The sequence below is a fragment of the Trematomus bernacchii genome, unplaced genomic scaffold, assembly GCF_902827165.1.
Source record: "Trematomus bernacchii unplaced genomic scaffold, fTreBer1.1, whole genome shotgun sequence".
Lineage (NCBI taxonomy): Eukaryota > Metazoa > Chordata > Actinopteri > Perciformes > Nototheniidae > Trematomus > Trematomus bernacchii.
In genome coordinates this window covers 18726192-18740833 of record NW_022987714.1, presented here as the reverse complement: position 1 = coordinate 18740833, position 14642 = coordinate 18726192, and the positions used below count along the sequence as shown (strand labels likewise).

At 39.7% G+C, this 14642-nt stretch overlaps 1 protein-coding gene across 1 annotated transcript in view; it reads left to right on the top strand.

The window, feature by feature from the left end:
- The window catches only part of ntrk3a (neurotrophic tyrosine kinase, receptor, type 3a), a 182832-nt gene that overhangs the window by 74636 nt on the left and 93554 nt on the right, over nt 1–14642 (top strand). Inside the window, exons 5-6 of the mRNA XM_034141125.1 lie at nt 12398–12552; nt 12845–12987. Of these exons, the coding sequence (XP_033997016.1) occupies nt 12398–12552; nt 12845–12987 (298 nt within the window). The remainder of the gene's footprint in view (nt 1–12397; nt 12553–12844; nt 12988–14642) is intronic.

Genomic DNA, 14642 nt, shown 5'->3' with positions numbered 1-14642 from the left:
TTGAGTTATTTAGACACAATTAACACTTATAGTTTCATGTCTTGTTATATAAGAATAGACCATATTTGTTAAGTGTTATTATGGGAGAATTACTATTCTTACTACTGCCTTATTAGGCCCATATTGAGCAGAGCATATTAAGACCAAAACTCATGTACAACAACTTCCTTACTTGCAATCAATAAGCACTAATTAGAGGGTTATTAAGGAAAAACTCTCAACTAATGGCTTATTACTTGTAGAATATGGTCATGTAGAACAAGGCATTAATAAGTGTTTTATAATGACTAATAAAGAGCCAATATACTTCTAATATGCATGTTAACTAACAACTAGTTGGTGGTTAATTTGTGTACCTTAATATAAAGTGTTACCTACTATTTTTATATATCTTTATTGAACAAGGACCATGCAATAAAATACATCGATCTCAAAAAGACAAGAGATGCTTTATGCCAGATTATAGCTGAAAGCTCATTTCCATCTGCAGGCCCTGGGCAGGTACACACATAATAATCAACAAACGTTAAAATATTTCCTCGTGCCTATCACACTAACAATTAAAACATATCAACATACAGATGTATACAATAAATACTAGTACGGTTCAATTATTTGACAAATGACTCAAAATGACCCCATTTTCACATCTGCAGGGACATTTATGAGAGTCAGACAGTGAGCCAATTCCCTCTGTTTTCTTTGTGTTTAAACAAACGTTCTGAAGAGCAGACTCAGCTTCTTCTTTCATGTGCACATTCCTTCCAAACCGTTGCATGCTATCGTATCCAAATCATGAAATGTCCAAATATTTTGCCGGGCACACACACACACACACACACACACACACACACACACACACCCGCCTGCCGAGAACTGCAGGATGAAGCCTCCTGACAAATCCTCCCAAAGACAGTCAGGTAGTGATACTTGGTGTGCTGCACACACCACAGGCTCTCTGTGAGCGACCCCAGAATAGGTCTGCACTCCAGCGTGTGACTGCAGGGGGAGCATGTTCGGCTGTGTCTTCTTCAATTGGATCACATTGTTTTTTACGCTCCATAGATTTCTTTGAGATTAAACATAGCTCTGTGAGTCAGCTGCTCCCTTTCAGATTCAACCTCACAGGGATTGTCATTACGATAATAACATGCTAACAAGGGAGAGATGAGAATGTCTGACATCTGTCAAACTGAATGTATGTGCAGCCTATGGTGGATTATATTTGGTATTTATTAGAAATCTGTTGTCTGAACCAAACTACTGCCAATGTGCAAAATATGTGCTCATTACCCCACTTTAATATAATACAAGATTGCCTTTGAACTACAAATAGGTTTATGTTAGAGGTTTATAAGTACTTGTTTATAAGATAAGATAAGATAAGATGTACTTTATTGATCCCAATTTGGGAAATGTTTACGTTGCAGCAGTGTAAAAGACAAGGCATTGCACATAAGATAAATTAAAAGGGTAAAAATAAACCATTCTAAAATGTAAACATCTCAAAATAGAGATAAAACAGCATTAAAAAAGTAAAATATATACATGTTGAAATACCAATTTACAGTAAACAAAATATAAATTAAGCATATTATATGCAAATGTATTATTGTAATTAATTACAAGTATTTTATTTTCAATAATTGAGTGTTAATCAAAGGCCATTTAAAAATGCTTACATTTCTTTCTTTTACACAAAGAAATATATTTCTAGCAATTTTCACCCTGAAATATTTGCCAAAGAAATGTTAAATATATGTTAACAGTTGACCAGGCTCTTGTGTCATGACACTAATGAGAGACAACATTTTACATCGTGAATAACAATTTATTTATTTATAAAAATGTAATGAATAAAAAGCAGAACGGAACATGAACAAATCACAAGTGTGTGTCAGTGGAATCAGCAGGGTGTGTGCAGGGTCCACAGGACACAGGACATGCTAGAGGAGAGCAGCAGGGCCCTTTCACATACCTCCAAATGAACTTAACTGCTAATGTTGAGGCACATTTCACATTTAGCTCATAGCTGAACCTTTCTGAGTCTGAGAGGTGCTACAGCAGCCAGAGGATAACCTCTGATTGGCAAAGATAGCCAGCGGAACCTTTTTAATCACACATTATTTTATTTATTTTTGCCTTATTATTACTGAGGATGTACCAGTAACTTACGTTTTTGTAATGCCAGGGTTGCTTATGACATTGTCTATATGTAGGGTCAACATAAATCCATTTGAATGTTGTTAATAGAGGTCATTATTTCAGAATTGAATATGAGAACATGTTGGAAAATTGACTTCAGTCTTTGAATGTGTCCCCCAGTGGCCCCTTTGCAGGGCCTAGGAGTATACACTCATACTTGGTCCATGTGGGTATTTCAACTAGTGACCATGCCACTCCCAAGCCAAGACCATGTGGTCAAATCAAATTCTGTTTCCTTGTAAATCCAAGCAAATGATACTATATAATATAACTTGCATTGCGTAATCTTAGGCAAAGCTTAACAGCGAGCCTACTTTCAAAAGTCCTCCAATAAATACACAAGGCTTGACTTTTCTTGTATTTACTGAAGCTTCTTTTGGTTTCTCTTGTTTTATAAAACTGTGACAACACAGAATCAGTTTATGGATATGATTACACATTTATATACAGCAGTCAAACACATATAAATGAGGAATTCCTATTTAAACAATTAAACAGCACTGTACTTTATAAAACAAGAAACACAGCTGTACTAAATGACATTTCATGAACGGAGCTCTATTAGCAGCTGAATGTACAACTCTCTTAGCAACATATTTAGCATCAGGACCTTTTTCTACGTCTCTCTCTGCTTCACTCTCTTCACCCTCATCTTGTCTCTGCCTATCTGCCCCACACTTTAATGAAAGTGAGAGGTTATCTGTGCTATATGAATGAGAGTGAGGTTATCTCCCCTACAAAGTACTACAACTCATTTACATCCCTCCCCCCTGGCCAGGTAAATGAGGGAGTTAATTAAGTTGCTGTCAGGGGAGCAAAGATTGCATTTGCTGCACAGCGCCAGATAAACTGGGATCTACCTTGGGGGGGGGGGACATGATTTTAAGGCCTAAAGAATGTACTAATGAAAGAAGTTTAATTAAGTCGTGCTCACAGGGAGCCACGTGAAGACAAGTGTCCTGTTGGATGAGTCACAGAGCAACACATTGTATTAATATGTTGCTGGGGATGTGAGTAGTCATGTTTAATTACCCAGCCAATGTTCTCCGCCTCCATACCATGAATCATTTTCCACATCATTTGTAATCACTCAATTACACTGTGCTAGTTTACATGAAAAATAAAAAACAAAGAATTCATTCATTTGTTCCCCTCATTGCATTACGATCATTACCTATTGATTGGGTGTCACATGTTTGGCAAGATATACAAATACTTTTATTTTTTTGCTGATTGAGGATTTGGCTATCCTACGTTCAACATTTCAACATGTTATAACATTTTTAATTTCTCCCAAAAAAGGATAATAAAAAAAGATGGAAACAAAGAAACTGTAGATACAAAATGGTTGCCTTGACATAGTAATGCATCCACACTCAAAATGCAGGCAAGCAAGCAATTGTAAGAACACAAAACATAAGAATGAGTGTAACTAGCAGAACCAAGCCTAATCCTGTCAATATGTGCTGACTGCACACAATCCAGGCAAACTGTAATATGTTGTGTGGCTGCACCTTTCAAATGGTAAAAGAATGAAGATCAAACTAAAACATGACATTTAGGAGATGTAGCTCCCTCTACCATGAACATAAAATGAGGCCAAGCTGTACCTGACCAAAACTCCCACATCTAAATGTTCATTTTGTATCATACTTACACGTTTTGTTCAGCAGTATCATCTCAACGGATCCGATGCGTAGAGTATATGCAATTAGCAAAAGCTGTAAGGCTATACACTTACTAAATAGAGTGGTGCAGTAATGAGTCCCAAAGACTGGAAAATACTTTTTAGTACTTCCTGTTCAACGTTTCAAAGTCAATGTTTTTTGTAAAGTGTTTGTGGTTAGAAACCTGAAATAAGGTCTGGGAGTTAGCACAAACTTGACCTTTTATTGACCTATTTTATGTCGTAGAACAAACTTCAAGATGAGGGAACTAGAAATGGTAAAATACTAACTCTGTTTGGGATGTAGGACTCATTCCTGCACCACTCTGTTCATCTCAATTTATAATATCAGCTCCTGCAAAAAAGAACGATGAAAAAGCTTTATTTAACCAGTGTTTGTTGAAAAAGTTAGTTCACCAATGAAAAAGAAAGTAATACTGTAGCTCCCTGCTATGTTTACCGTCACACCTCATGAATAGATGAAAGGTCAGTAGGTCATAAAGAATCGTTCTCCGACTGGCTGTCCTGCTGTGAAATCACACTCATCGATAGCGTTTCAGTCTTTATGCACACGTCCTGTGGAGACAGGAGCCTCACTGTGCTGTCGCCCTGCACTCACACTCAGGTGAAAACATATGGTGATGCTGGCTGGATTCTACTTCCTATTTATTTCAATGAAGAATGTTTGATATTGTTTACTTTCAAAACAGATTGCACAAGATGAAATAGGTTGACTGGATGTATGCATAAAGAGATGAAGGAAGGGATGAAGGGATGTAAGGAGGAAGGGATATAGAGATGGGGGAAGCATTGAAGGAATGTAGGAAGGGATGAAGGGATGATGTGACGGATGAAGGAAGGAAGGAAGGGATTATGCGTTGAATGGATGGAATGGATAGTGGGGAAGGGATGAGGCTCAAAGTAATGCCAGGAGAAGGGGTGTATGGGTGAAGGGAGGGAGGGATGATAGATGTAGAATGGATAAAGAAAGGGAGGTGTTACAGGTCAAATAAATGTAGGGCAGAAGGGATGTAGGGAGGGTGGGATAAAGGGATGTAGGGCAGAAGGGATGTAGGGAGGGTGGGATAAAGGGAGGGTGGGATAAAGGGATGTGAGTAAAGATGTCTTAGGAATGAGTATGGATGAATTGAATGGAAACAGAAGGTGGATCTTAAAAATAATGACACAAACTGGGCTTCTGAACCTAAGTTAATTATTCACTTCATCACGTTTGAGAGAGAATATTGATCATTTGTATTCTACTACACATGAACAGCAATATCATTATTGGTAATAGATGCGTAACATAAGTTTAATCAAAGTAAAGATATTTGGGCAGGTTCATCACAGCTCATCCTCCTTCAGGAGATAACACCTACGCCTCCCTCATTTACTAACCCCTGTTCTCTGGTGTGGAATAATAACATCATATGGGTTCCTCAGACATGCTAATGAGATCTAATGAATACAAGCCAGCAGACCGGCAGAAATCAGACTAAACACTGATCCTGAGTCTGCTGTTGCTTTTGGTCTTGGCTGAGATCCCACTTTCCAACGTGTGTGTGTGTGTGTGTGTGTGTGTGTGTGTGTGTGTGTGTGTGTGTGTGTGTGTGTGTGTGTGTGTGTGTGTGTGTGTGTGTGTGTGTGTGTGTGTGTGTGTGTGTGTGTGTGTGTGTGTGTGTGTGTGTGGTCAGTGTCATGCGTGTAGGAAGATATTTTATTTTTGGAAAGGGGGGGCGGGTGGGTTAGGGCTGTGTATGGCCGTGAACTATGTGTGTATTATTTATCGAAATGATTATTTGCAGTAATGTTTAGCGGCTCATCTTAACTTTTAGCTGATTTGAAGGGAGACATAAAATACGTTTTTTGTATCCTTTAAATATAACTTATTTTTGGAATAAAACCACTACAAATCATCCTCAGGAATTTTAAATGAAAATAATGTTACAATCCACTGTGTTTTCTCTGGGCTGTAGGAAGGGGAGGGGCATAATTTCTGAAAAACTATATATGGGGGAACTATTTGACTGCTTTATTGTGAAATTCAAGTTTTGAGGATACCCTTAAGTTTGTTATTTGGCTCCATCTCACTCGGTTTTCCAGTCCTTAGGCATTTTTCTGCAGCCAATTTGTTATACTTATCAAACCTGAAACTAAGGCTGTAATAATGCACCTATTGATCTCAAGGTTGTGGGTGTGTGTGTGCATGTGTGTGTGAGAGAGTGTGTGTGCATTCAGCTCGAGGTCCAGATCAACAAATGTTCATTACTCTTGCCCCTTCCCCTTAGCCAACACACCAACCGCAAACACTAGATAGCTAGCATTCATCACAGCACACCTGCAGGGTGTGAAAGAACTCCTCCATCTCTGCTGTGTGTGTGTGTGTGTGTGTGTGTGTGTGTGTGTGTGTGTGTGTGTGTGTGTGTGTGTGTGTGTGTGTGTGTGTGTGTGTGTGTGTGTGTGTGTGTGTGTGTGTGTGTGTGTGTGTGTGTGTGTGTGTGTGTGTGTGTGTGTGTGTGTGTGTGTGTGTGTGTGTGTGTGTGTGTGTGTGTGTGTGTGTGTGTGTGTGTGTGTGTGAGTGAGTCTCCCACACTCAGCGCTGCAAATAGCCCCAGCAGCCTGCACCAGCTATTGGACAAAGGACTGTAGGGATGAATGGATGGAGAGAGGAAAATATGTAGGGAGGGAGGGATGAAGAAAGGGAAGGATTAAGCATTGAAAGGGTTAGCTTAAAGCTAGTTAGCTTACAATTAAACTAGCTAGCTAGTTGAGAAAATTGGGAAAACTTACAATTGCTAAATTACCAGAAGACCAATTGATTGAAGGTAAAGGAAATGTCCAAGGGTGTATACTGTACCTTTTTTTGATTATTTAAATGATGTACAGTATTCTTTCAGTTATATTGAACACTGATAAAAACACATTTTGTGTTGCATCATTGGTGTGTGTAACTGCATGTGTGTATGTTTCTGTGTAGATGGTGATGAAATTGTCCTTCACCTACAGCTGTTCTCAGTCAACCAGCAAACACTGTTGTTAGTAAATCTCTCCACTGTCAACCGCACAATCAACTCCAGTGTAACTACATGGTTCACTGAAAGAAAAAGAACACCTTCCGCCCCTTCATCCCTTCCCTCCGTCCTTCACACCTTCATGAATCATGGAATGACACATTATAGAGGAAAAGCTGTCCGCAAATGATGTATGTGACTATGCAGGACTCATACCTGAAATGGATGAATTTACATTTCTGAGGAGGAATGCTTTGGAGTGCAAGTTATTATGAAAATGACTGATAAGTTAGATGTATTTCTAAACTTTTTAACCAGGTGCTTTATACCAATGTTTCCCACACTTGCTGCAGTCTCTGGTGCAAACAATAGTCATCGTTAGCCTTAAGTGCTTACCATAAATATAAAATTGAAGAGAAATAATGGCAAGCAGTGGTCTTAACTCTAACTCAAAGTAGTTTTATTGAATTTTACAGCAGAGTGAAATTAAAAGTGAATTCGCTTTTAAATTGTTAATCTGATTAGCTCTAAACTGATAAGCTACGGTAGCGTACTGCATCCTCTCTCTCAAAGCTAGAACTTTGTAGATTGCTTGCTATTTGTCAATTACATACATCTTTTCGATGCACTAAGGGTTAGGTTCAAAGTGATTTACTTCTCCCAAATGACTGAATCCCCTTACCTCATTAGAAATAATTAAATAGGCTATCTTAACTGGTGGTGTGTGCAGGCGTTGACTGTAATTTGTTTCTGGGTCTGTGAGGCTGCGGTTTGATTTCTGTAGTTTGTGCAAAGATGAAGCATCAAAAGGTAAAGGTGCTCTTGACCATGTGGCTTCATCTCAATAATAATCCTATATTTCCCTGTTTGACCGCTGTAGCCACAAAGGCCATGAAAACTCAATCAAACATACATGTAACAGCGGGCAGGAGATCAACCTACAGAGATCCATACTATTTCACTTCAAATTCATTTAAATTAAACTGTAGTTTCATAATGTTGCATAAGGAGTGAGGATGTCCCATTTAATGCACATTGTATAACATTTAATTTAAAGGTGGGGTAGGTAATTTTGGAGAAACCAGCTCGAGTGCCCTAGAATTTGAAAATACACAACTGGAAAAAATCTGCCACTTCCTTACAGAGCCCCTCCTCCAACACACACGAACGTGCACATGTAGTACTGTAAAAAGCACGACCAATCATTTTAGCCGGCCCGGCTAAAATAACTGGATGGCCTACCTGCCTGTCAGCCTTCCATCTGTGCACAAACTTATCTCGTGCCCTCATTGGTCATGTGCGCGTTCGTGTGTGTTGGAGGAGGGGCTCTGTAAGGAAGTGGCAGATTTTCTCCGGTTGTGTATTTTCAAATTCTACCGATCTCGAGCCGGTTTCTCAAACTTACCTACCCCACCTTTAACTGATGCTTTTTTTTTTTTTCAAGAAGCCAAACCATTTTAAGTACAGCTGCATTGGCTTGAAATAAGCTAAACCTTTCTAAGTAGAGAGTTTAATTTAATTAATTATTTATTGAAACAGGTGTGTTTTTATCCTGTGCTGAAATATCTGTATACTTTCAGCTGTCCTGACATCAATAGGGAGCTTGTCCCACTGATTTGGAGCCATGATAGCATACAGGTGTGTTTTTGTTCAGGGGGCCCAACTCAATGATCATTTCTTGATCATTGAGCTGTGTTTCTTGATCATGTGCTGATGTCTGTGGACTTTAGACAGGAGAAAGAATGTGAGAGTATAATGAGAGGTGCTGGAGGCAGAAGAGAAAGGATGGAGCAGGTGTTGCCTTCCAAAGACTAACCGAGGCTGATCAAGCTGGTGTCAGCGTCCCTACATTGGCATCATTACCTATCATAAAGTTGACCATCTGGAGAAAAGTTTTGTATTTAGAAACCAAATCACTCAATGCTTTAAACAGAAAAATACAGCTATTGCATTGTTGAGTCCTTCAAACACTTAAATGCATGTTCAAAATAAATCAATACATGAAGTGCGAACATGAATGAAAAACAAGAGAACTAGAAGAAAAACATCCATCCTCCAAAAGATATTAAAAATAGAACAGATGAGAATACATCTGAAGACAGATCTCAGGTCAGAATGGTGTTTGTTCCAGAGAACTGCAGAGTGTAAAAGAAGCTTAACACAAAATCAATACCAGCAGTCAGAATAATGATACCTTTGGGTTTCACTGTGCTTTAATGGAGGATTTAGGTGCCTGGGTGAGTCATCAAAGTGTCTGACTTTGACGGTGGAGTTTGTTTTTGTCATGCCTTTTCCCAACAGTAACCTTTGTGGCCATGGTTAAAAGAAACCAATGTTTGCCTGACCTTAAAGAGAACCTGCTCTAAGTCTGGATATCCTGCTTCGCTTCCAAATAGGGGTGACACCATGTGTCCACCACACCCTGTGTCCACCACACCCTGTGTCCCCTACACCCTGTGTCCCCCACACCCTGTGTCCCCCACACCCTGTGTCCCCCACACCCTGTGTGACTCTGCTATAAAGAGAAACAAAACAGGTTCCACACAAAGACAGGAAATAAACACAGGCAAGTCATAGAAGAAGAAAACTGAAAACAGAACCACAAAACATGAGATCATGACAAATAGGGATGGGTATCGAGAACCAGTTCTAAATTGGTATCTTTACCTGATTGGTCAGTAACAAAAACCGATAAGCTGTTATCGATCCTGTTATTCTTTGATGGCACCCAGATGATTGTCGAGCTCAAACTGGATCCATCTTCATCTTTTTCACATGATTTTTCTAGCATTTGGACTGACTATGTTGACAATGTATTATCTTTTGAATTTACACACAACACCTGTTCCACGTCTGTCCATCCTGGGAGAGGGAGCCTCCTCTATTGCTCTCCCTGAGGTTCCTCACATTTGTTCCCATTAGCTGTGGGGTTTCTTTGGAATTCTTTACCTTGTCCGATGTGAGGTTCAAAGGACAGAGGGTGTCATACTCGTATTCTGTACAAACTGTAAAGCCCACTGGGCTATATATATATATATATATATATATACATTGACTTTTAGACAAGTTTACTGTAAAAGAGGTATACAAGTAAGTAGCAAATGACTCTATATAAAGCTAAACTCTCAAATGTCCCTCCAGAGGGAGTTTCTCTCCCACACGCTCCCCCACCCTGACTGAAATGCCTCCATTGGACTCCTTTGTTTACTTCTGTAACATAGTAACAACATCACTATAGAAGACTTGCACCACTATTTACGCTCCAACACATTGTACATGATAGGCTAAGGGCCGGGACATCTCTAAGCGGTTGACCAAGCACAACAGAGCCGGCCAGCTAACCAATCAGAGCAGACTGGGCTCTGGTTTCAGACAGAGGGTGAACAGAGGTGCTGCAGCACGGGCAGTATGTATATATACGATGAACATTAGCATAATAGGGCCTCTGAAACTGTATTACACTTATGGAAGGCAGTTACGGTTAGTGGTGAGACCAAAAAACAACTGTTCTGAAAATACACATTCAAGTAGTGTTTCACTGTTCCTAATTTGAATGGGATTGTCGTTTAACTGTATAATAAGCATTTTCTCCTCTCAGAAGCGAAACACCATCTGAAATGCAAGCTGAATTATGACAAATTATAAATAATTTAACCTTTTTATAAAGAAAATACCACTTAGGTGTAACATAATCAGGGGTTAAATTGGGCCGGGGCTGTCCGGGGCTCAGCCCCGGCACATAGGACGATGCTCTGACGTCATCACCCTCGCTCATTTGTCATTTGTTTAAGCCATATATTAAACCATCTCTCGTTCTTAATATAGACTTTATTTAGGGTCGATATGTGTTGACTTTACTTTAAAATAGCAGATCTCTGTGACATGATATAGTTTTTCCGCTTAGTGAACGTGTGTCTCTGCTCCGATCAGGAGCTGCAGCACCGCGGCTCCTTCGTGCAGAGTCTGCAGCGGTGTGTGTGTGTGTGTGTATATGTGTGTGTGTGTGTGTGTGTGTGTGTGTGTGTGTGTGTGTGTGTGTGTGTGTGTGTGTGTGTGTGTGTGTGTGTGTGTGTGTGTGTGTGTGTGTGTGTGTGTGTGTGTGTGTGTGTGTGTGTGTGTGTGTGTGTGTGTGTGTGTGTGTGTGTGTGTGTGTGTGTGTGTGTGTGTGTGTGTGTGTGTGTGTGTGTGTGTGTGTGTGAAGAAATGTTTGAAAATGTAAAGTAAAATGCTTCAATCTGGTGCACTTTAAGCACACATTACTAGAGACTAGATCTAGGGGGTACAACTCTAAACAACCATATTAAAAAGATCGGTTTACATTTTAATAATCAAATATGTGAACATAACCAATAACCTACCATAGCCAATAACAAATAAATGTAACTTATTTTATTTTTGTTGTTCATTCATATCTTATTTTACCTAGTTAAAATGTATTTATGCATATTTTTATATCTCAAGTTTTAAACGATATTTTTGGTTTACTGTCCTATAGTATACATTGAAATGATTTCAAACCTGTTTATCCAAATAATTATAAAGGAGTGCCTTGGAAATATTTGTTTACATAAATTGCATTTATCTCTCTCGCTCGCTCCCACGCCCACTTTGGCTGTGAGCTGCGGGCGCCTGATAAGCCAACACCCCCCATTTCATCACTTACAGCGCCCATCGTACAGGGCAAATGAAAAGTGTAACCGGGGTGAAAAGGGTGTTACCTTTACTTAATTATGAATGTTGTTACATCAAGGCTGAAAATTAGGATGAGCGCAAACAGTCAAAAAGGTTTTTTTCCCCTCCAGATCTGGCGCCCTAGGCGACCGCCTATGTCGCCTATGCCAAAAACCGGCCCTGTACACCATGCTAAATGTATGTCTGCATAAATCTGAGTTATGATCGGTCATAATAACACAGAATTGGTGATGATTAAATAGTTTACAGTGAGATTTACTCCCATACTTTTGGCCATACTCACGCAGTCCTACAAATGAATTGAGATTTCCACACAAATGTTCTTTAGCAAGTGTGCAGAGCAGTGTTGATTTAAAAAAGCAATTTGAAGGTTGGATATTTGTGTTTTTTGTGTATATATATATTAATAATTTAAGATGTAAATGAATTCCAGTTTATTTGTAGTAGCCTACTTTATATTTTTATTGTGACATTTGGTGGCATCAATGTGTGCATTTGATACAGATAATGGAGCAGTTGCTTTAGGGCCACAGTGTATATCCCTTAAGGTCAAATAATGAGATCCTCGACCTCCGCCCCTCTCGCACCTCCATACAGAGCCCCCCCACATATCAAATCCCAACTTAACCCCTGAACATAATCACCAATATGTGAAGCTTCCAGTAATCCCACGATTGTGTTTGTGTATACGTGTGAGCGTTTAATGAAGTGCTGTAATTTGTAATTTGTTGGGTTTGTTACTCTGCTGAGCATTTTAAACAGGAATATGTCACATATTCTAACACCGCCAATTATTTAATTATTTCTGTCTTTTCCTCTCCAGGCATTTAGAGGAGGTGGTGTTTACTTGCGGCTGTGAGATTCGCTGGCTGCAGCTATGGCAACAGAGAGGGGAGGCGGGGCTGAGCAGCCAACAGTTAGAATGTGATGACAGCTTGAAGATAAAAGTGCTGCAGGTTATGAACATTAGCAGCTGTGGTAAGTGTGAAAACTAGCAAAGACATACAAACCCTTGACCTTAATGATTGGGAATTGTAACAGCTAAAAATGGTTTTAATAGGATTATTGTGTTCTCTTTTTTTTTATAAATCTTACGACAACAATAAACAGAAAACAAAGCCAACAATGTATCAGGACGTCTACCTCTCAGCTCCAAGCCCATTTGTCCCTAATGAAACCTTACATCTCCTGAAGCTCACATATACATCCTGCATGTTCTGTCTACATGTGTGGACTTTATTTCCATCTCATTGTCTCTCTTTGCTTTCAGACCTGCCAGAAATCAGCGTCAGCCACAGCAACCTCACCGTTAAAGAGGGGGATCGAGTAACGGCCATCTGTAACGGCTCTGGATCCCCGCTACCTGAGGTGGACTGGCCTGTCAACGGCCTGCACTCCATCAATGCACAGGAGGTAGGAAGGAACCAAACACGGCTGGACTTGCAAGTGTTGCAATTTGCATGTGATAGCAGCAAGTTAGCTCTCAGTAATAAATGTGTCTGTCTGTTGGTATAAATCATTGATAAGATTTGTGGCAGAAACAAACGTAGTAGAAGTGTTGAAGTCAACATTTTTAAATTAGATTAAGCTACTTAGATGACATTGTGAGGGACAAAATCTTCAGTTAAGTACATGGATGTATAAAGAGAACTGGATACAGCGTTGTTGGCGGGGTCCTGTTCATTCCTATGAAAAATGCTCAGTAGTGCATTAAATGGACTGACTATAGATTCATAAAGTATCCGGATCATCTGGGGTTTTGGGCCCATAGAGCATGGGTTGGGTTTTCCTTAAGCCCGGCCTCCAAACTGCCAGTCTCAGCTCAGTCAAATGAATAGAGAGGGAAAATAATTATTGATTTAGCTTTTAGCGCATTTTACAACATTTAGCCCAGGGGTGGGGAACCTCCGGCCTCCGGGCCGTATACGGTCCACGAGACCATTTGGTACGGCCCTCAAGGTAATTTATAAACACACGAAAAAGAAAATAAAATTAAAGAAATCTAGACCGCAAAATAATTAAACGAGCGAGTGCCTGTTTTTCCAGGGTCCTTGAACACAGCACGAGCCGAACGTGTCTTCACGTGGTATATGTCTCGTCTGACAGGGGTGCAGTTCTGACGGAGAGCACCAGAACGTCGCTCCGGCACTTCACAAATTGCAGTACCCATAAGGAGCCGTACACATGCCGCAGTTTTTGCGTGGCTGTGTCTTTAGTTGAAAGCCCAGTGGCGATCTGTTCATCTGTCATACTGATCATACTGTCAATACCTTTGTTGTTATTAGCATCTGGTTAGCTAGCTATGCTAACGAATATAAGAAGCTTTTTCTACAACCAGTGAGGTAAAGGCACATCTTTATATGATCATTATAAGTTATAAAAAAATAAGAGAATAAAGTAAACTGGTATAAAATACTATATGACAGTAAAAAAAAGTTGTTAAAAATAACAAGAAAACAGTTTGAAAGGGGAGTGATTTGTAAAATATCCATAAAGAAAAAGTAAATCTGTTTACAGATCTGTTTCATATGGGTGTTGAGAGATGTATCCATAGATCTCCTAATGTTGCTCTCAAAGTGCACCAGATTGATGCTTTTAACTTCAACATTTAAAATAAAAATCTTCCCGGGGGAGCATGCACCCGGACCCCCCTAGAGGAGGTTAGGTCCCCCCCCCTACTTAAATCATGTTCACATGGATAGGAAACTAAATACATTTGCACACATCTTGTGTCCATATCTTTCTGTTTTGGTGGTCATGCCACAACCGTGCACGTGCATGCGCGAGTCATGGTAAGATATCTGGATTAAGAGGTTGCTTTTTCTTTGCACAGCATGAAAGAAAGGCGAAATGAATGGGCTGTGATTTTAGTTTTTTTAAGCAGAGGTTGAGTTCAATAATTTGTACGGCCCTCGAAGGATGTTGTAAAAATTGAAATGGCCCTCGAGAGGAAAAAGGTTCCCCACCCTTGATTTAGCCCCTTGATTTAAAGAGCACATATTATGCTCACTTTCAGGTGCTTAATGTTAAAAAAGCTCTTTATTTTTCTCATACTGCCTGTGCTGCAG